Source organism: Buteo buteo, chromosome 25 (assembly GCF_964188355.1).
Source record: "Buteo buteo chromosome 25, bButBut1.hap1.1, whole genome shotgun sequence".
Taxonomy (NCBI): Eukaryota; Metazoa; Chordata; class Aves; order Accipitriformes; family Accipitridae; genus Buteo; species Buteo buteo.
This window is the reverse complement of record NC_134195.1, coordinates 6608276-6630658: the sequence shown is the minus strand read 5'-3', so window position 1 is coordinate 6630658 and position 22383 is coordinate 6608276. Positions and strand designations below refer to the sequence as shown.

Below are 22383 nucleotides of genomic sequence, written 5' to 3'. Positions count from 1 at the left end.
TCATAGGTCAGCTGCACCTATACAGATCACAGCTTCCGATGGGTTTTTGTATAGTCCTTCGGGGACACTGTAACAGTGAACCAGTGAAACTTAGGTCTTGCTGTCAGGCACTGCCTGATAGCCTTCTCACCTCTCTTCCCCAGTCCAAAATGAAGTAAGAAAACATGTTTTAGCTTCCTGCTAAATCTTTGTTCTGTGTTCTTTTGGGGTCTTGACATATGCAGCATCATCCAAATCAGAGGGTTCACCATCGCAGCGTCACGAAAGTGCACCTAAAAAGCCTGAAGAGAAAAAGGAAGTCTTCAGACCTATCAAGCCTGCTGTAAGTCGCATCCACTTTCCCCTGTCCCACCTCTCTTTCAGGTAGGCTTACAAGAAGTGCAGTGTGAGCTTCCATTCATGGTGCCATTGGGGGTGAACTTCAGGGAGCTGGAATTTGTATCTGTGGGCCTAGCAGCATGTCCTGGGCTCTGCAACTGCCTGCACACATCACAGTACTTCAAACATTAGAATTTGCTCTGCTTCTGGGATTGATTTCTGCTCTCTGGTCTTCCTTCCTAACCTTTGCCTTTCTCTCTTTCAATCCTGTGCTTCCTTCCTGGGTCTGGACCAATGATCGTGCATTTGACCTGAATGTGCCAATGCTGGGCTGAATGGTGCAGGGAGAAGTGGTAAGACCTTAAATTGTTGCTATTTTCTGGGGAAGATTTCTGACATTTTCTTTATCTGGCTGCTGTTACAGTTGATTATGGCTCCATGTCCAGTTGTATCTGAGGATCACAGTGGGTTTTCACAGTATTTCCAGCTTTCCTTAAAACTTTTTTCTCTTGCTATTAAGATACTGCACTAGCACCCAAATCTGTCAGTTAAAGCTGCTTTCTTAAAGAAACATAGAGGTTGGTCCTTCACTTCTCATAGTATAATGTGTGAAGTATTTGCCATAAACTGTATTGAGCTAAATAAAGCATAGCTACACAATTGAGAGCAGATTGCGCTGACTGCAAACCTGGTTTGCCCACACTCCAGGCTGCAGACAGAAAAGCAGCTTACGTCCCGTACTATTTGACAGTTGTGTGCGACTGAGATGGTGCTAATGAATCTGACTTCTCAGGTGAACTCCTTAGCGTGGATCCATGCAACTGGAAATGGATCAAAAGGTATCAAGGAGATCAGCTTTCTGTGACTGTGTCTTGGTTGGCTCAATAAGTCTTAGGATCTTTCTGCTACCTTGCTGCCTAGATTTCTTGTGCTGGATGCTATTAACATGCAAAGTTTAGGAAAATGAACTGTGACAGTCAACCACTGTGTGAGAGTGGGTCTGGGTGCTTGTATATGTCCTTCAGATGGTATAATGGGATAAACTGAAGTCATAATCAGATAGTTTGGATTCAGAGTATGCACATTTTTCTATAAGATGGCAAGCCCTCCTTAGGTTGACTCTTTTGGTGCTTTAATTTATCAGAAAATGCGTTTTGGTAACTATCAGGAATGAATAAATCAAAGGAAACAGTATTGCTGGGGCTATGGAAACAGAGCAGTGGACAAGTGAGCAAACTCAGGCTCTAATCCTGTGGGTTTGTCTTGCAAACTCTTCTCCTCTCTTCCTTGCAACATAATTTTTTTCCTCCCTCTCCCATCAGGATTTAACTGCATTGGCAAAGGAATTGCGAGCAGTAGAGGATGTGCGACCTCCACATAAAGTAACGGATTATTCATCCTCAAGTGAGGAGTCAGGGACGACAGATGAGGAAGATGATGATATGGAACAAGAAGGAGCAGATGAATCTACATCTGGACCAGATGATGTCCGAGCAGTGTTAGTTCTTGTAACAGTGTTTTGCTTCTGTTTTCCCTCTTAGGGGGTTGAAGGAAAAGGACGGTGGGTATTTTGGCTTGTACGTTAGTTCTTTCAGCTGACAACAATCTTATGAGCAAGACATAGCCTTGTATGTTCACGTTTTCAAACACTGAGGGTAACCTTTTCAAAAAGTAGGCTTTTATAAATTGCGTCCTTTTCCTCTTCTTCCTTGATTTGTTATAAAACAAGAAGCGTTGTTTAACAAAGTCCTGACTTTTTTTTTTAATAGAGAACCTTTTCTAGGCAGGTTATGTAAATATTCCACTCTGGTCCCAATATAAATCAATTTTGAGTGTGCCTTGGTGTGGGGCAGCAAAAGCTGGGGCACGAGTGCTGTTATCTCACTCCAGTTATTTCTTGTTCGGCAAATAGGTCAACGTTGAACTTGAGCAATGGTGAAACAGAGTCAGTGAAAACGATGATTGTGCATGACGATGTGGAGAGTGAACCTGCCTTGACTCCTTCTAAGGAGGGCACCTTAATTGTCCGACAGGTATTGCTTTTCCTTCCCTGTGCAGTGCTGCACCTTTTCTGTGCTCATTAACCCACTCGCTCATTCACCCATGCTGTTTCTACATTATATTTGTTGTTCGTATTATCAAGACACAGCTGTAGTGAATTTCAGATGAGCAAGATGTTTGATGCATGCAAAGAGGAGAGTAGCCCTTCACCCCTTGCTTCTGTTTTGCATGCTTTCCAGTGACACCCATGGCAGCACCATGCAGAGTACCTCAAAGTCTGTGGGAGAGAAGGGTAGAAAAGCTGCAGGTGTGTGGAGCAAGTACCTGGAGCAAGAACTTAGTTTAGTTTTACCATAGAACCAAACGTGGCTCTCAGGAGTGGGGCTGGGAGGGAGGCTGGGGGGGAGCGTTCAGGGTTTTTAAATTGTTTTGAACCTGTAGTTGAGGGCATACAGACCAACCAGATGACATACACACACACGTACATACAAATTCCTGCAACAGTTAGTGTGGGGGAACAGAGAAGCAAAACAGGTGGCGAGGCAGAGAATGTGGACAGAGCTAGAGCGCTGTGTTGTTGCCTTTGATTCTGAAAATACTGCATTCTTGTGCCTCTGAAAGATAATGATTCCCTGCTTTAAAGGAGCTCGTGTGTTAATGAGCGTGCTAGCTTATAGGAGTTTCCTCGGTAATCACATTTCTGAATTTCACAACTGAATGCCAATTTCTTAATTGAGCCCTCTGGTTTGAAAATTAAGATTTCATGCTTATTGTTTTAAATAGTTAGCTGAAGGCATTCACCAGACAGTCCAAGCTCATATCTGTATAGGATATAAGTTAGTTTTAAACAAAACAATAGGGGAAGAAATCCTCCCCCCGTCCCCCAAAATGTGCTTGTCCGCATTGTGGTGAAAGACTTACCAGTGCAGTTACTCTTCTGTTAATTAGTGTAACTGGCTGTGCAAGTCAACCACATGAACTAAGCTTTTGCCTGCCGGAAGAGGTGGGAATTTGTTGAATTCTAGTAGCTCTGCCCACTTCCCCTTTCCATCCAGGCATCAAGGCATGTATTATCAGCTTATTTTTAAAAATAAATTAAAAAATCAATGTAAAAAGGTAGGAAGCGAGCGAGGGAGAGAAGGAGAGAGGTTGTTAGGGATATAGACCTTTAAGCAGCACTTGAGCAAGACAAGTGTGCCTGTTTTTTCTACAGAGTACAGTTGACAAAAAGCGTGCCAGCCATCATGAGAGCAATGGCTTTGCCGGTCGCATTCACCTCTTGCCAGATCTCTTACAGCAAAGCCATTCCTCCTCCACCTCCTCCACCTCCTCCTCCCCATCCTCCAGCCAGCCGACACCCACCATGTCCCCACAGACACCCCAGGACAAGCTAACTACTAATGAGGTATGTCTTACACCACAGCTGGCTGCTTTCGTAGGGTTATAGCAGCATTGCCTAGTAGCTAGTTTGCAAAGGAACTCCAGCCAATCTCCCCTGCTTTTTTTTTCTGTCACCTTTGTTCCCACCTCCCAAATAACACATTTCAGTTCTGTGTAAGAAGCCCTTAACTCTAGAGCAGTCCCACGCCAAACTTGCCAGTTTACTATTTTTGCTTCTTCTTAGTGAGTCATTAATTGCATGGCGTTCGTTTTAAACTAAACTTGACTACTGCATTTTCAAGCCAATACTCTTTTTTTAATTCTGTTTTATTCCGGGAGCAGGCTAATTGCAAGCAGTGTGCCTCTTAAAAATTAGCGGTTACTTTCGGCTTTGTCAGTAAAGGCTGGGCTAGTAACTCCGCACGTATGAGGGAGCTGCTTGTGGAAACTCACCCTTTGGGAGAGGAAGCGGCCGTGGAGGGATTTTGCTCTTTAAAGCTTGCCACGTGGGCTGGGTGAACAAATCAGGTGTTGCCCGGGAGGGTTGTAAAAGCCTGGGGTATTGTTGTTTTCAAATAACGAATTGGGGGAAATCTTTGGGTTTTTTCCAAGTGTGTGTGTACTCTCAAAAGCAGCTGTGTAAAGATGACTGTCCTCCACCCGCACTGGTTGCGTCCAGGTGGAGAAGCAAGGCTTTGCCGCGGGGGAGGCTCCCTCTTGTGCTGTCCTGGGCTGATCCCGGGACGGTGCCTTCCCTTACTCACCCCGTGCTGGTGGGCAAGACCAGCGCTCCACGTGTGTGTAACCCCTGGCAGCAGAGGAGTGTGAACGGAGGGCGTTACTTGCCCCTTACCAACCCTAGCAGTGAGCGAGGAGCCTGGCGTGGTGGCTCTGCTCCCGGCTGGGTGGCCAGCCTGGCTTTTGGGGAGAGCCTCTTTCTGTACGCAAGCAGGAGTGGTACAGGGGGAGCAAAACTCGGTGAAAAGAAGCTGTTGCTTCTCAGGGCCGTCCTGCCGGGTAGGCTGTGACGAGAAGGAGAGGTTGCCGTGAGCTGGGTAGGCTGATGGCAACGCACGTGTTTACCGCAGGATCAAAAATGCTTCTGAAGCACGTAGCAGGAGGGTGGGTGGGGAGGGTTTTCTCCTGGAAATTCGGTTAGCATACTTAATTTTCAGCTATGCTTCATTGGTCTTTGATCTTTCTAAAAGCACACTCTTGTAAGTTATAGAGATCAGCTGATTGATGCAGAGATACGCTTGCTCATTACTTTGATCTAAGCAATAAATAAGCAGGGTTCAGTTAACTCCGCTTGGGAAGTGAAGGCTGTGGCAGTGGCTGGTGGCGAAGGAGTCTTTCGGTATTGAGCTGTGCAGGGGAGTGATACACTCCTAAGACCCATTGCTATTTTTTCTGCAGAGAGTAGAGGCTTAGAAAGGTCAGAGGTTGATTAGTTGATGATAAAGAAGTGTCTCTAACTACATTTGCATAAAGCTGAACAAAAACCCAGTACTGCTTGGTATAATTTACCCACATGCATGCCCTTTATCTATATATATACTTTTTTTTTTTTACTTGTCCCGTTCTGCTTCAGTATGCAATGTTGTGACTATAATACTAAACTGGCAAGGGTTTTTAAGTTGTTCCATTTCCACTTTTAACAGTTCATTGTTTCACTTGTCTTCTTCCTTTCTTTATGTTTTTTCATGTTTAGACCACATAACTCAGCAAGCACCAGTGATTTTATCCACTACATATTCATAGCTTCATATCACCGTTTGCTACACCTTCCACACTAATGAGCCCCTTTGTTCGATACAGGTTTAATATGTTGCTTTGTCAAATAAAGGTGGAAGAACCTGCTGCAGCTTTCTGGCAAGAGGCTCAGTTTAAACAAAATAGGGAGAATGAACAGTAGTGGACATTGAAACATAATCCATTGTAGAAGTGAATGCTTGATCCCAGATGGTTCTGATTTTGTTGCACAAGCCAAGAGATCAAACTTCATAGTTTATTAAACTAGCTCACTTTAGGACATGCTTTATAAATTCAAAAGTTGTAGGCAGTGGACAGTTTGCAGATAAGATAGTATACATACATTTAAGCAGATTTTTTAAAAAAAGAAACATTCCCTCGCTTTGTGCCTGACTGTAGTGGCCACTCCTGAAAATCTTCGCTAGCAGCTGAGCTGACAGGGACGACAGTTTAGCTAATTACATTTCGCTGTAACATGTGCAGTGTGCATATGTATGTAGTTCAGGTGTGGTGCCTGCAGTGCATTGTGTATCTGTAAAGGAAGTATGAACGCTTGGGGAGGCTCTGTAGCATAATTCTGTAGTGACTTAAAAATGTTGGTTGTTGTTATCCATGCTTTTTATTGTCATTAATATTAATAAAGTTGAAATTTACATTGCAGACTCAGTCCGCTAGTAACACACTCCAGAAACACAAATCTTCCTCCTCCTTTACACCTTTTATAGACCCCAGATTACTACAGATTTCTCCATCTAGTGGGACAACTGTGACTTCTGTGGGTAAGTAAAGTAGCTGAAGACAACAATTGAAAAAGGGTTCAGTGACTTCAGTGGCTCTTTAAAATACTTACGAATGTTACCATCATGCTTTTTATTTGATTTGCAAGGGATTGCATAGTTTATTTCTTTTTCCATTTACATTTCTTACAAAAAGAAAGACTTGCTCAGTATTCTCAGTTACTGATTTGGGTTGTATGGTGTAAAGAATATATGGCCAGAATTTAGCACTTGAGGGATATTACATGCACTTTACTTTTCTCTTTTTCAGTAGGATTTTCTAGTGAAGCAATGAGATCAGAGGCAATAAGGCAAGACCCTACGCGGAAAGGATCAGTTGTCAATGTGAATCCCACGAATACGCGGCCACAGAGTGATACCCCAGAGATTCGCAAATACAAGAAGAGATTCAATTCTGAGATACTGTGTGCTGCCTTATGGGGTAATGCAAACCTGTTCCTCCCTTGCCTCCTGCACTTCTGAAGCACAGATGTGCCACTATGAGCTTACAGTCTTTGAGAACGTATCTCTGAAACCATAGCTGTTTTCTCTGCGTTTATTCAATGCTTATTTACATCTTTTTCTTGCAAGAGCTGATTATATTATTATATTTTTTACAATATGTTGCTTCTGCTTTGATATAATTTCCCACTGCTGTATACACGCTTCTGATGGCACAGTTCAGACTTCATTCAGCCTACCAGGATGTCCTTTTCAGCTCTCTCTAACCCCTGCTAGTACATCTCTTGCAGCTTTTGGGAGCTTGTAGTCATTTTTGCGTTGTATACCTCATGCACACAGGGTATTTCTTTTGAAAAATAATCATCTTCTTGAGCCTTTTGCTAGTGTGTTGTTGCGGACCTTGATTTAAGATGTGTTTTGTAAGATGACTTTCCACCTCAGTCATCAGTTTATGTAGGAAGGAAGAGGGAAAAGAGAAGGGTAGGAGGGATGTTTTACAGTGTGTGACTGTGGCTTGGTTTCGTTAAGAGTGGTTAGTGCAGAGAGAAGCTGGGTATGGGATGTCAGCTGACCAAGTGTGTCTGGCCTTCTTGTCACAAGGGATAATTTATGTCGGTGTCAGACAGTTAGTGAGGATCCTACACTGGTGGAAGGCTTAAAGCAGTGCTTGTTGCCTGCTACAATGTGGAATCACTGCTGCAACACCCAGCGAAAGCTTTTCTCTGCTGTGTCATTTCTTTCTTGGCCAGAACCTATGGGGCCACCTGAATTTTTTCATTATCTAGATGTTAATAGATGATGCCTGTGTATATTACATACATATTTATCTAGTATCCCTAAACTTAACAGACTGTAAGTGCACATGCATGTCATTTTAAAAACTATGAAGAGAGTTGGCCGTTCCCCTGAGTCACATGATGATTGTACAGGTATCACAGTGTACTTCTCTTGTTTACATTTTCACAGCTCTTTCCAAGGCTTTAGTTCTCTTTTGGGGTTCTTTCCAGCATTTCTTGTTTCTCAGAACAGCACTGTGGTCCTATCCTTCTAGCCATGTCAATTAAATAGCTCTCCCGACACCTTATCTTCCTTTCTGCTGTTTTCTTTATTTCCAGAATTTACTGGTGGGAATTTTTACCCCAGTGCTATTGCTGCATGTATTCCTATGAATAATTATCTGATAAAATGAAGACTTGTGCAAATGTAAACTTTCAGGCTGTGATAGGGCGAAGACAGAGAGAAATCGTATGGGATCAGTAAAGATGACTCATGATTTCTCTGATCTGCCTTGTTTTGCCAGTAGCAATTTGTGTTAATGGTTTTATATTTCTTTGATCTATTTATCTGACTGTTACGGTGATTTAAAGTACAGGTGTAAAATCCTAGAGGTGTTTTACAGCTGTAACAAAGCGTTTCATTGTTGAACATTTAAGGCCAAGCTGGTGATGCAAGCTGGTACACATGCTTATTTCTTGATAAGATTTAGCTTCCTTTACCTTTAAGCAAATTAAGCCATTTCATGGTGATGTTTCTTATTCAAAAAGAGGGGGGGCTTGCTTTGCTTTGTTTTGCTTTGCCTTTATCAGTGCTAATGCCATAGTATCTGGCAGATTGATGATTGCATTAGGTCTGTGATGCTGTTTCTTCTAGTTCTGAGTGGTAAAAGTCAACGTTAATGACACAGATGCAGCAGCATAGGTTTTTACACCCAGCCTCCGCAGAGAGCGTTTACTTTTTCAGGAAGCATTTCCATTTGTTTGAAAAAACAGAACTGCTTAATTGTAGGGTGGCAGTAGAAGAGCTCTGCTGGCTGTGAATAAAGACAGTGCCTGCATTTTAAAATACAGTCACTGCTTGCCACCGACATAGTACCTCATTAGTTTCATCTCAAAATGCATATAGCTAAGGAAAGGGGTTGGGGACGGGTGTGCATGTAAACTTGAAGCAGAAGCAACTGCACCACGAAGGCAGCAGAGGAAGAGATGAGGGTGGAGGTGGGAGCAATTGAGCGCCGATGTGCAAAGAGGGGAAGGGACCCCGAGGGAGCAGTTGGCATGTGGCTTGCTTTGAATTGTAATCCACGCTGGAAAAAATACATGTTGAAGCTGAATCACTTCCAGCTTTAGTCAATGGGTCCTGGAGCTGCAGGAAGGAGACCGACTACTGGACATTTCCTTGGCTGGTTTGGTGCTGCTGCAGCCTGTGCCGAGCCCTGACGCAGTGCGTGCCTCCCTGTCCCTGCTACCGTCTGCTGCTTCCCAGTTTGAGGATGTCTCCCAGTACGGGAGATGGACTGTGTGAACGTGTGAAACTCCCACAGGGTGAAATGCCCCTGGGGGCTGTAGGATGGGATCCAGCGGGTGCAGACCCATGTGGGGGATGCAGAGGGAGGAGGAGGGCAGGATGGGGACGGAGGAGATGTCAGCAGGGGAAGGAGAGCCTGGGAGAGCAGCAGACCCTCTCCCAAGACAGGCTCTGTGCCTGCCGGCATCCGTGGGCTCTCCTGCCTGGAGGAGGCGAAGGAATAGCAGGGCAGCAAATCTGAGCAAAGAGATGTGGCAGTTTCTGGGGACTGCTAGGACCTCTGAAGTTTCCTTACTTGAAAAGGCAAGAGAGAGGAGAACGGAGACGTGTGACGGTTTCCGACCTCTCCATGGGCTACGTCTGTTTTTCTCATCCATCCAGAGGCTTTTCAGAGTGGCCCAGCACCAGCAGCTCAGGCCCCTTCCCCATCATTACCTCCTGCTGGCTGCCACTCTGCTCCCCCCTAACACCCCGTCCCCTTGGGGAGACACCTCGTGCCCCCTGGCTCAGGGTGAACGTGTCCCCCCTTTTGCAAACCGCTCCCATGCCTGGTAGCCATGGTGTTGTTCAGGTAGCGTTCCTCATCCTTCTTCAATACTGTGAGAAGGCATGTCACTGCTGTAGATGCAGACCGCACCGAGACACAGACTCGTGTGTACTGAGCCCACGTGCCAGCTTAGAAAAGGTTCATCATGGGATCAGTCCAGATGATACGTCCATTGGCACTGGTATAGTTGTATCTGGGCATTAATTGTCTGACTAGGGATTAAGGCCATTAAGCAACATAGCTATGATCATCTTGTGTAAGTTTTGCTTTTCTCATTTTCTTATTTTATTATGCTTAAGGATGACAAGTTTTACTTTGGGATTGCAACACAGAAGTCTAATAAAGCAAGTCATATGTTTGGTTTGATTTCCATTCCCTGTACTCTGTCTGACCTTTCTCTGCACAATTTATGAGCTCCTGGACTGAAACACTATTGCAAATAAATAGCTACAAAGTTTAAGAGTAATAATATATTAATAGATTTTTAAAACCTAGTCTCATATATGTACATATATTTATTACTAAAAAAAATGTAATTGATTTTAAATACTAAGGTTTTGTGGACTCTTGGAAAGTGTGCCAGTGGATGTTTGGACTTTTGCATGAAGAAACTGGCCTACTGACTTTTCTCATCTGTATTTGCTTGATCTTTAGGAGAAGTCTGTGGAAATACAAAATTACTATAAATCCTCTAGTTTTAACATTCAGATGGAAAAGCTTGTTGGGTAGCTGAGAACCAACCCTGTGCCTATCCTTTTACAGGAGAGCTGCACCACAATCTCTTTCTTCCAGTGGGGACCAAGCCCTTACCACTGCTTTTTTGCAATGTCCTTGTCAAGAGCATCCTCTTACCAACCCCCCTACCAAGAGCTAATACATCTTCGGAATACATATGCTTGGGTACCACTTTGTGCCTCACCCCTTCTCCAACATGAGGGTGCCTTTTTGTTTGGGGACTGGCGCTCTAGAAAGCTTTCCATGGTCTACCAGTTTTTCACCCTCTTGAATGCTGCAATTTGGTGTCAGTAGTCACTGTGGGCAGGTAATGTAGAAAGCCTCTACACCATGAGATCTTCTAGGCTGCAGGCAGCTGAGACCCAGCCAGCAGTGGTTAGACCTGCTTGAAACAAGACAGGTGCTATATCAAGCATCAGTTGATCGGAATATGTGGGAAACCTGCGTACTAACTTGGATCTTTGGTTTTGTTTCTTCTAGGAGTGAACTTGTTAGTGGGCACTGAAAGTGGTCTGATGCTGCTAGACAGAAGTGGTCAGGGGAAGGTTTATCCGCTCATCAATCGAAGACGATTCCAGCAAATGGATGTACTTGAAGGGCTGAATGTCTTGGTGACAATTTCTGGTAAAGTTAACTGTTCAACATGATTTTTTCCCCCATCTGGCATGGCATGGCTGAAAGCTTTTCTTGGCAGCCTGTGTGTTGAGGGGGAAGTCCTGACGTGACTGAAGTCAGTGGGTTTTCCATCATTTCACCTCTCTGAGTCTACAGTTTGTTTCTGCAAGTGAATCATTTTCCACACAACACCCTGTGCCTACTTGCTCCCTGTCCTTCCTCCTGTAGGGTGGCCTTTAAAAATGCCGCATGCGTAAGTTAATGCTTTGTGAAGTTTGTAAAAATGGCACTCTTTCCCTCTGTTGTGATTACTTTCAAGCTGGCGTCTTTCTAACCAAAACGTGATTTGCTACTTGGTTTTAAAGACCTCTTGCGTGTTCAAATCTGTAGAATGGGAAATGCTGTTGCGAAGTAGGGAAAGAAGAGTGATGTGCAGTGAGTGTGTGTGTGTCTGCGAGAGGGGAGTGCAGCGTGTACGTGACGTGGAAATTACCAGGGTGAGGAGGCAGATCGGTGCAGCTTTTGGCCTTGTCTCTCACTGGGTGCAACTGCAGATGGCAAAGCAACGGGAGATGAAGGGTGGTGGTGATTGTTGTGTTTGTTTTGTGCACGCCGATGAAAAATGTGTTTAGGAAGCTTGAGGTTCCAGACTCTTTGGCTCCAGAGAGTTATTGCATAAGGTTATCCTGCTGTTAAGCAACTTGATGTGGTGCACTGTTAATCTTTCTTCACAGGTGTCATTCAGCCATTTACCTTCCTTTTGTTTTGGTTTCTTTGTGAAATCAGCCTTTGCTACGCTGCGCATGTGTGACAGGGAGAGGATGTTAAATGAGGTTTCTCACAGTGGCCCCTGTGTCGTGGTTCAGAGCTACCCAAATTTTTTTTGAGGCTCCAGAACCCCTCTGACTCCACTGGAGGAGCTCTCTGGCTCTCCCAACACTTGTGCAAAAGGACACACACCTAGACAATTTAATGCAATTTTATGCATTAGCAGTGTTATGCTGCTACAGGTCCAAAGAACTGTGCCCATGCTGGTGTCGTCAACACGGGACTTTGTTTCTGTCTCGAACAACCGTATTTTATTGGCTCGTCGCTTGCTGTGTCCTCAGCTACAGCTATGCTGTGAAATCTTTAAAAAGAAAAGATGAATCAAAGAGGGTTTAAAAAAAACACAACCTGCTGCGTCCTTTTCATGTCTAATGCTGTACGTTAAAATGTAAGCTGTTTGAAAAGCACCATTTGATAGGGTTTATTCTATAGTAGACCTTGTAAACAAAAATATTGTATAATCCAACTTGTGTAAAATCTGTTGGTTTGAGGCATACCCTACACAGACGACAAGTGTCTGTGATTCAGTGTTGCATGTAATTGTTTTAGGTTTATTTACGTTTGCGTCAGTCATGATCGGAGTACCCTGACACATCCGTTTTCTTTGTTTCCTTCAAAACTATTGCTTCCTCTGTGGAGACACGATACATTAACCCTTAAGAAATCAGCAGATCTTTGGCTGGTTTCTGCCTTTGTCTCTGTCCCATCTCCTGTGTTTCATGGGAGGTTACTGGAGTACAAGGCAGGAAAGAGGCATCCCTGCCCACCGAGAGGTAGGGCTGGGGGAGCATATTTGGCAAAACCGTGATGCTGTTATGCCCGCGCTCCCTCTTACGTCCCTCTTTTGGCTTCTGCACCACAGTTCTCAATTTAAGCTACTCTCATGCTGGACTTCCCTTAGTGTCTTTTTATTTGCGGTGAGTTGCTCCACCTCTCCAGGCAAACTAGGAATGCTGAAATGAGGTCATGTTTCTGCAAACAGTCCATTTTGGCAGATTGGTTATGGAGCTGCCTCTGAGCTTTGTCCCAGGACTGCTGCCGCTTCGCTGGGAGCGTTGTTGAGCTCCCTATGGCGCACTTGGCCGAACGTTCTCTCAGTTTTTTCAGGAAGCGATGTGCTGACGGTGGTGAGGTTTGAAAGGTGTCACCACATTTGTGCGGTGAAGTTGCAGTGCATTAGGATTTCGAGGGGATTGTCACCTAAAATTGATTTTAATATACACTCTCGAGTCTGAAAACCTGAAATCGAGTCTTTCCCCAATTTATATCTGCTATACAAAACTTTTTGACAACAAAGCTTTTGATACTGAGATACTGATACTGCTACAGCCTGTGCAAGAAAGCTTTGCAGGTCAAAGCAGAGTAGTTGATCGTGTTCTTCAGTTCATACTGTTGGGAGGCAAAAACATAGTTTCAACTGCTAAGGTAATACAGTGCTGAGAGTCATAAAAATGCTGGAGGAGAGAGCAGCAACGTGCATACAGAACATGCTCTGCTTGTGGCTCCCCAAGGGTTTTGCCAGCCCAACTGGCTGATGGTGGCACTCGGGAAGGTAGGAAGGGATGACAGAGCAGAAGAACTGGTTGGAATCTGCCTGCTTAATAATTAAAAACCACAGCAACAGTAAAACCAAAAACTCTATATAGGAAACGGGACTTTGCATTTGAAACAATGTCTGTGGGAGAATCGGAGCCGGGAGTTCTCATACAAGTCACTGGCTGATCAGTTTGTTTGATGGCTGGAGCAAGAGTTTTCTTTCTTATTTCGTGACCATAACAATTAGACAAAGAAAGAAAAAAAAAAGAGACCAGATTTTTGAGACCTGTTTAAACTGACTGGTAGAGATTTGCAAGCAGAAGGATGTAATCCCCCACTCCCAATATGAACATTAAGAGCAGCATAACTTGTTGAAATATATGCATAGCCATGTTTATATAACTAACCAGTCCTGCTCTTTTCATGTCAGGCTGCTGAAAGGCAGAGGAATTTCCTGTCTTGTGACTTTCCTTGTGGTCTAGACACTAAAACACAATGGGAACGCAGTTGTGATATTTCTCTGTTGTTGTTTTGAAAAATGTTTCTGGTTGGAGAGAAGTACCCTGGTGCACATCATGTGAACCAAAAAAAAAAAAAAAAAATTAGCCACGTGCTGGGAAGTTCCCATGTGTGCTGTTTGTTCTGAGTCTTCAAGTTTAACTAAGCTACTGGCGAGGCTAAAGCTGTGGAAATATCTGAGAGAGAATTTGTCTCCTGGTGGACAGGGACTTCTGATGGTTTTAATAACATTTGGTGCATTGTACTGACGTTGAGCCCTCTGAACTCTTGTTGCCCAGAACCACAGTGCCTTCTGGTCTCGACGATGTTCCCTATTTTTCAGTGTTTCTAAAAGGGCCCTTGTGGCTATTGTTTGCAGTATTTTCTTGGGAGGACCTTTCCTTGGTCAGATGTGGGACTTCTGGGAATATTGTTTCCTGCTCTAGTCCCTTTTCCAAATCTTTAGAAAACTTTGGGAGTGATGGGGCTTTATCCCTTTATGAAACGTGGCTTAATAAATATGAACTCAGGTGGTAAATCCAGATGCTCATTTACTGCCAAATCTGCTGTCACATTTGTAGTGGGGATAAACAAAGGACAGTGCAATGTTACTTCACATTTCATTTCGTGCCATCAGAGCAGAGGGGCTTTTAAAATTAAATACCAGGTCTAGTATTTGAAAACAGGTCTCCAATTCCGCTTTAAATTTAAGCTCAGTGAACAGATTTTTGACTGTGCAACTGCCTCCTCTTTTCCTCCTGCCCTTTCCCATCCAAGTAATCATAAAAGGATCTTTTAAACCGTGCGTCTTCGTAACGGAACGGCGTGTGGTGCTGGAGCCCATGGAGCAGCCTGTTTGCCAGCTGTGCTTCCCCACGGGCTGCCCCAACCCTTGCGGCTGCTTTTCCCGAGGAGGCCGGCTCTGTTAGGGGATCCCCTGCCATCGGGATCGTGAAGCACTAGCATGGAGCTACTCCACTGACAAGTTGCATCCCTGAGAGCGTCTCCTCTTTCCTTTCCTTGCGCAGAGACCTGGTGGAGCCTTATTAAATGGCTCCTAGTCGAAGCAGGGATCATCTTTCTCCCTCGCTTCCAGCTTCATCTGTGGGGCTGTAACGGCTTTGGGCAGCAAAGCAGCTGGAGGAAGGAGGGTGCAAGCTTTGAGTATATGCATTTAGGGCCACCTTCTCGCTAGTTCAGCAAATGCTTTGTAGGCCATTAGTTGTTGAAGAATCACTGATGAAGTTTATCATGAACCTTGCTCTGCATTCAAAGAGGCCTCCTCGTATTGAGAGTTAAGAGTCTGAGCTGTATTTTGATGACTGGCAGATGCGTTGTCAGCTGAAGATAGGGCAGCCTGGACAAGTAGATTCTCTCACCTGTGGAGAAGAAACACCTCTTGCAGTTTCTGTGTGCAGGCTGATAAGTATTACACCCCTTGCAGCACAAGGGAAGGGCTGCTGACAAAGCAGTCGTCGGCTTTTAGCAAGCGGATGAAGTTTGCATGGGCTGTGTGAAATTCTCTCACTGTAATTTCAGGTATTGTACATTTTTCCTTACAACAGAACTGGTGTAAAGTGGTTCAGTAATGAAATTGTTTAGTGCTGCTGCTTGATGTGCTTTTCTACCGGGGGAATAATGAACATTCTTAATAAAACTTGACCAGTTTGTGTCTCTGAGCATGATACAAGGGATGGAAATGTCCTGGTAACTAACTGGGAAGAATTTGTAAAATACATTTCATCACCATTTTCTTCTTCACTTCTGCTTCCTCCTTTCAAACCGGTCCTACTCTCTTCTAATAGCTGTATAGATAATTTTGGGCCTCAAATTCCATCCTGCTGCTGTCCTACAGTTTTATGTGAAAAAGAGCCATTCTGACTTAGCTATGTTGGTTTTTTTTTATCTTGGTGCATGACTCTCTGGTGCTTTTGTTGTGGGACTATAAGGCTTTTCTAATAATAAAAGTTGTTCGCATCCTAAGAATCAGACAACTGAAGAGCTGTTCCCTTGAGTTTGTCATTTTATGTTCATGTGGTATTACCATGTGTCTCTGTCATTGACTATCGGGAAAGCCTGTGTTTGGGTGGAGTCTGGACTAAAGCTGTTGTGGACGTAAAAACCGAGAGAGATTTCTGTGGTTGCATAGCTTCTCCTTCATTGTTATTTTGGTTTGCTCTGCAGGGCTTTCTGTTTGCTTGGGCAGGGTTTTTTGCACTTACCTTCCTATGGAGATAAACCAAACTTTTTCATTTTGTGGCCAGGTAAGAAGAACAAGTTGCGAGTTTACTATTTGTCCTGGTTAAGAAATAAAATCCTTCACAATGACCCTGAAGTAGAAAAGAAACAGGGCTGGACAACGGTGGGCGACTTGGAAGGCTGTGTGCACTATAAAGTTGGTGAGTAGCAAATGCAATTATCAAATCATCAGCATAAAAGCTGGCTCAGAAAGGGAACTGCAGTGCATGTAGCTGCTGGGTTTAAGGTTTGGGTTTATTTCTAGCTGTCTTCCCTATCCCTCGGGGTAAACTTTTCTGGCAAAGGACCAGAATGGATGGCAAGTTACTGGGTTAAACTGAATATGAGAGAGGTTTTGCGGTGGGATGCTGGGCTGTGAACTGGAACGGGCACAAACCCCCATCTGTCTCCTTCCCGTAGTGGATGCAACTACCAGGAGAGTGCTAATAAGGCCAGTTAGGGCTGGTAACGTTTCTCCACCTCTGTTAGACCCATTAGGTAACAGAGGGACTCTTGTCAACCAGCAGCTGTTCTTCACCAGCGGGTTTCCCTAATCTTTTACCATGATGAAATCACATGCTGGAACGGAGTGAAAAAAAGTCTCTCTCTTTAACGTAGATTTTAAAGACTGGGGAAAAAAAAAAGAAAAGGAAAAAAAAAAAAAGAGTGGGAGAAGAAAGCAAGTGCTGCTAGTGCACGAGCTTTGGGGAGGCATCTGGGAAGAGAAGCATATGTTTAACTTCAAGATGATTCATTGATTCCCCTTAGCTCACGAAATTTCTTAATGCCGTCTCAGATCAACTGCAGTACAGTTACGGGATGAAGTGTGTTTTCACTAGGCAGGTGCCTTTTGAGTGGTATTAAGTAATTTAAATGGATTTGGCTGTAGAACCTTCCACCAAAACCAGTGAAAGACGTGTAGCATTCAGTCAGCAGAGTATGCAGTGAGCCTGCTGCCCTGCAGATGGGGATATGAACCAAGAGCTCTTTCTCCTGCTTCGGTTTCATGATGCATCTTAATGGGCACTGGATGTTGCCTTTGATTTGGTTTTCTCCTAAGAGCCAGCTCAGTTCCTTTCCAGCTGTGTCAGTCAGTGTGGAGCGGCAGCAATCAGCCTGAGCTCGGTCTCCTCCTGTCATGCGTGTGCTCTTGGAAAAACCTGCTGGTGGGGCGTAATCAATAACGATGGCAGTAAGTGACTGCTGAACCAGGAGCTTGACCCCGAAAACAATTAATAATGTACTTCTCTGGTATCGTACCCCAGGGTGTCAGCAGCATAATGAAGTGGCCTGTTAACAATACATTAACAGCTATTCAAAGGAGGCTTTCCAGCAGGGAAGCATCCGAAACAAAGAGCATTCTCTTCCAGATGAAGAGGGGTTTGTTACCCTGGGCTGCAGCCTGGCACTGAACTTCCCTCTGAACCATGGATGTACTGTAGACTTCTTCAGGTAGCGAGAAGCCGCTTTGACAGCTGCGTTCAGTTCCCAAGGATGAGCTCTGCCAATAGTTGGGCTCACGGTCTGGAGGCTGCCATTAAGGCAGCTGGCACTGATTTGCTTCCTTGTCTCTTTGATGCAACAGGGGTCTGGGACGTCAGGGTGAAGTGGTATTTATGGATCTCCATTGCTTCAGGCAACTTTTGGCTTCTCTAAATGATAAATTGCTCTTTTGAAACTTAAGATTTGGGTGAGTTCCCAGATAGCACCCAGAGCAAAGAATGAGGATTATCAAAGTCCCCTTTCACAGATAAGGTGGTTTTGTTTAACACCCCCCTCTTCCCCAAGAAAAAATTCCAAGAAGTCTTGTAAGCTAGACAAGACTGAACAAAAGCTCTGTTTTTTAGTCAGTACAGCTGTGGAGGTTGAGGGATTTTTTTTCTTTTTATTTTTTTGCTATTGAAAAAGTGTCAAGTCCTTTAACACTTATAGTTCATTAGTCTTGTTTTCCTGCAGAGTAAAAAGAGAGCAAGGACTAGCTTTGTCTCCCTGTTGCCTACCAAGAGACAACAACTGCAGGCTTGTACAATAGTAAGATATCGAAAAGACCTTAAAATAGGTCTTAAAATAATAGACCTTAAAAAATGAAAAAAATTTATTAAAGAAGTGTTCTTCTCACATGTCTGAGATTTTCACTCCTGCCATGTTTCAAAATCAGTTTTGGTTTGGAGATATAATGGCAGAAGGTGAATGTGCATGGAATTACTCATTGTTTTGGAAAAGTGTCATATTCCCCTAAAAATTGGGGTGAAGAGGTTGCAGAAACCTCCAGAAGTTTCTCAGTGTCATCTAAATAATGTTAATTTTTTTTTTCTCATCCTAAAAAGAGCGCTGGAGACAGGCTTAACAAACCTCAGTGTTTCGAAGTCCCCATGATCTGTTCCTTCCCAAATCCAGATGGTAGCTGGAACTGCAGATCCAGCAACACTTCTGGAATGGCCATTCCTCGTCTTCATCAGTCCTCTCCTGAGAACAGCGGTAGTGAACAGAGCTTTTTCTGATGGTTCATTTACCCAGCTGTTTGAATATGGCAATGGAGATATATTCAAGCATCTGTGGATCAGCTATGTAACGACACTTTATTTCTGATAAATTCTGTGGACTTTTTTTTTTTCAAGTGAGTTGTCTTAGACTTTAGGGACAAAGGAAAATGCTTTGCTATCAAACTTGCCTTTTGCTGTTGAAATGGACTTGTTTCTTAACTTTTTATTTTAGTTCCTTTTTTTCCTCCTTTCCTCGGGGGAATTTTGCCATCAGTGCAAAATACTGCTGCCAGTGCTGACTGGAACTGCCAACACGTTCTGCCACAGTCATAGCCTTCTTTTATTGGAAATGTCCCTGTCTGAAAACCGATTTTCTTGTCTTGATGAGTAAGCACTGTCTAATGTGGAAAAAAATAAGCGTAAATAAGTGTGTACCGACTAGGTAATTCAAAACATGGTGGCAGGTTCAGTTACTGATAAGAGTAATGATTTTTGTGGCATAAATGTGTCAAAATATTTAACTACATAGAATTAGCAATCCTAAAATGTAGTGTTACTAAAAACCTCCAAATGTATGTAAGTATGGAGAAATATTGCCATTTTCTGCTTTCCTGAAGTAACTGGAATGACCTTGGAATTACTGCTGAATTCTTTTTTGTTTTGTTTAATTTCAGTAAAATATGAAAGAATCAAGTTCTTGGTAATTGCATTGAAGAGTTCTGTGGAAGTCTATGCATGGGCACCAAAGCCATACCATAAATTTATGGCCTTTAAGGTAACAATATATTTCAGCTGTATGTAGGATTTTCTCATAGACACTCGCAGTTACCCCTTTTACAAAAATGTTCTGACATTTTATCATGGTCATATTAGAAGTTCTTTGGTAAATCTCCCACAAACTTCGTATTTTATTTTAATTTATGAGTTTTTTTAGTTCTAAGAGGCAGTACGCTTAAAATTCTAAACTGTAACTGAGCATAAACTAATAATCAAAATGATGCAATATCACAACTGTTTGTTTCATCTCTCTATAAATAAAACATGAGGCAGAGAGAAGAGAACTGAGTCTAAACATCTTAATCTGAGCAGAAGAAGTCGTTAAGCGATACTCAGTGTTGTTATTTTTTTTGAACGCTGCAAGAATGAAGTTAGCTGGCTTGATATAATTACCAGACTGATTTACAGACAAATCAGTTACTGTCGGTTGTGCAGATTGAAGCAAACACTATGGGAGTGTCAAATTGCCCTGAACTTTGGGGAAAACAATTCTTGCTAAAAAACAAACTGACCAACTAAAGTAAACCCCACAGAAAACAGCTTACAATATTATGTGATGGAAATGCAACAGATTGCAGAGTAATCTAATCTGTCCGTGTCCATGAGTGATGTGTTAGCCTAACTGGGCTGATGGATGGGGGCTGGAGGGACATGGGAGGAATAAACCCATAATATGTGCATTAGAGCATGTTTTTATAAAACCCACTGGTTCTAAGCAGAAAAGTAAATCTCACTGATGGTTGTCTCACAGTCGTTTGGAGAATTGGTACATAAGCCATTGCTGGTGGATCTAACCGTAGAAGAGGGTCAGAGACTAAAAGTGATCTATGGCTCCTGCGCTGGCTTCCATGCCGTTGACGTGGATTCAGGATCGGTCTATGATATTTATCTACCAACACATGTAAGAGCTGCTGCCGGGGTCAGGTTTTTTTCTTTCTTTCTGGTTGCCCCTGCCCCTTCCTTTCCTCAGATGACCATCACGCCAGGCTGTCCCTATGGATCACTGCCAGATGCTGGCAGCGGTAAATTGGGTGGAGAGGTCCGAGCAGATGCGGCCACCTGTGCTTAGGGGCTTGCGCCTCATCCTCTGTCTTCTCCTGGTGGTCAGTATGTCTCCGTGGTGGGGAGCTGCCCACTCAGATCTGACGTGGGCCAACGTGACGGTTTCAGGGGTAGCAGCTAAATGGCCGAGTGCGTTGCAGATGCCCAGGGGAGGCTGCAGGGAAGGTGGCAGTGCCAATGACACGACAGCCCACTGATGAGATTCAACAGGGTTGGCAAAGGCCAGGTGGCTTTAGCTACCAAGGTTTCCTCTTGTTTATTGTACACAGAGCTGTCGGATGGGCCTGCAGTGTGTGATGTACCTCCCCAAGCACTATTCACTACAGTGCAGGGGTCTGAGGTCTGCATCTGGGCTGCTTGCCCCAGGCTCCCTTTCCACCTATGGCAAGAAAAGGGCACTCTTACGGAGAAGTTAATCCTTCCTGGGTTTAGATGTCTGCCTTGAGATGAGAGGATTTGTGCCCCAAGGGTTTACAGGTCTTTGTTGTCACTGTGTAGGGTGGGTAGCTGGGGGGGAGCAGAGCTAGCACTGCTAAAGCAAGTAAATCCCCGATCTGCTGTCAGCCAAAATCAAAAATCACCCAGCCCCTTTCTCCCAGCGCAGGCTCTGCGGCATTAAAACAAAAGGCTTCCTCTTCTCTTCTGTCTCTGTAGATCCAGAGCAGTATCCAACCTCACGCAATCATCATTCTCCCAAACACGGATGGGATGGAGCTACTGGTCTGCTATGAGGATGAAGGAGTTTACGTCAACACGTACGGAAGGATAACCAAGGATGTGGTTCTGCAGTGGGGAGAAATGCCAACTTCAGTTGGTAAGTGCCTCTGGCGAATCATATACAACGTGCCGTTAGGGAGCGTGAGTGTGTGCACGTGGGCAGAAGGAAGGTGCATCAGGTTCGACTTCAGGTTCAGAAGCAGCAATGTTGTAGTATTCTTGGAAAACAGCTGCACAAAGTGGAGAGTGATCATACGGATCTGTTCTGTGCTGAGTTTTTAAGAACAAAATCCAAACAAGTTGTGGAGTTCAGGAATAAAAAACTCACCAGGGCCTCTGGTAGAGAGCCACAAAGTTGTGGAAACCTTTCAGTATAAAGACATGTAAGGTGGCAGATGGGTAAGATATTACGGGTAATTTTTTTTAGATAACAGTCAGTGTATCTGATTTGATGTGTTTAATTCACCTGCAGATTGCTCATCTATCCTAGCATGATAATTCTCCCACATCTCTCCAGCTCAAAATAAGGTAGTTTTGAGAGTGGGAGCAACGAGTGTAGTAAAATGGGTGCAGATTTGTTACGGACACAAGTACGCACCAAGATCGCTCTTAATGCCTGTGCTGCCATATTTCGGTGCTGAGCGTAGCATGGGCTGCGGTCACACCTTCCTTTTGTTGGGCAAGAACATTGCATTTTACGTGCTTTGGAATGGTTGCATGTATCGGGAGATGACCGCTGATAGCTGTTCGAGCAACGCGAACAATAATGGAGGAGGAAATGTAAAGAAGTGTCATGCACAGCATGTTCACTCCTGCGGTGATTAACTTTTGACTAGATCTAAAAGCAAGCAGATCAGCTGGCAAATTGCAGAGCCTTTGGGGACCGGAGTGCCTGTGAAGTAAATGGCACTGAGGCAGCTGACACCATCTGAACATCTCATCTGACAATTTTTAGAAGCTGTTTGGCCCAGTTACCACTAGTGACATACTTAAATAAATTTCCAGCATGATGGTATATGCAGTGTTATAGGTATACATTATACTGTAGTAGATAATTTGATTTCACTGAAAATGAATATGAAAAAATTCTATAAAAGGGAAGTACTGCAAAATTAAATATTTTTTAATTTTGCTTGCTAAGAGCTATTGTTCTTCTTTTTATTTTTCTGTTAAGTATGCATGCAAATCAGAGGCAACAGCTTATTCTTCATTAAGTTCCCATATGTTATTCTTGGCAGCATTCCTAAGACTATCCATCAAATCGCTTTTTGAATATACCTTTTCATAATGCTGGTGACTTTCTCCTTTATTTGATTTTTTTACTGCTATCAAGAGCAGATTTCTTCCCTCATGC

The 22383-nt window shown here is 43.8% G+C and overlaps 1 protein-coding gene across 9 annotated transcripts in view; it reads left to right on the top strand.

The window, feature by feature from the left end:
• The window catches only part of MAP4K4 (mitogen-activated protein kinase kinase kinase kinase 4), a 182545-nt gene that overhangs the window by 155277 nt on the left and 4885 nt on the right, over positions 1 to 22383 (top strand). For 4 of the 9 annotated variants that reach the window (XM_075057464.1, XM_075057463.1, XM_075057461.1 and 1 more), the window contains 11 exons: positions 225 to 322; positions 1641 to 1816; positions 2231 to 2351; positions 3533 to 3724; positions 6113 to 6230; positions 6499 to 6669; positions 10756 to 10899; positions 16017 to 16151; positions 19148 to 19248; positions 20002 to 20151; positions 20967 to 21126. In XM_075057464.1, the coding sequence (XP_074913565.1) occupies positions 225 to 322; positions 1641 to 1816; positions 2231 to 2351; positions 3533 to 3724; positions 6113 to 6230; positions 6499 to 6669; positions 10756 to 10899; positions 16017 to 16151; positions 19148 to 19248; positions 20002 to 20151; positions 20967 to 21126 (1566 nt within the window). The remainder of the gene's footprint in view (positions 1 to 224; positions 323 to 1640; positions 1817 to 2230; positions 2352 to 3532; positions 3725 to 6112; positions 6231 to 6498; positions 6670 to 10755; positions 10900 to 16016; positions 16152 to 19147; positions 19249 to 20001; positions 20152 to 20966; positions 21127 to 22383) is intronic. The other 5 variants (XM_075057469.1, XM_075057465.1, XM_075057468.1 and 2 more) reach the window with 3 other exon arrangements.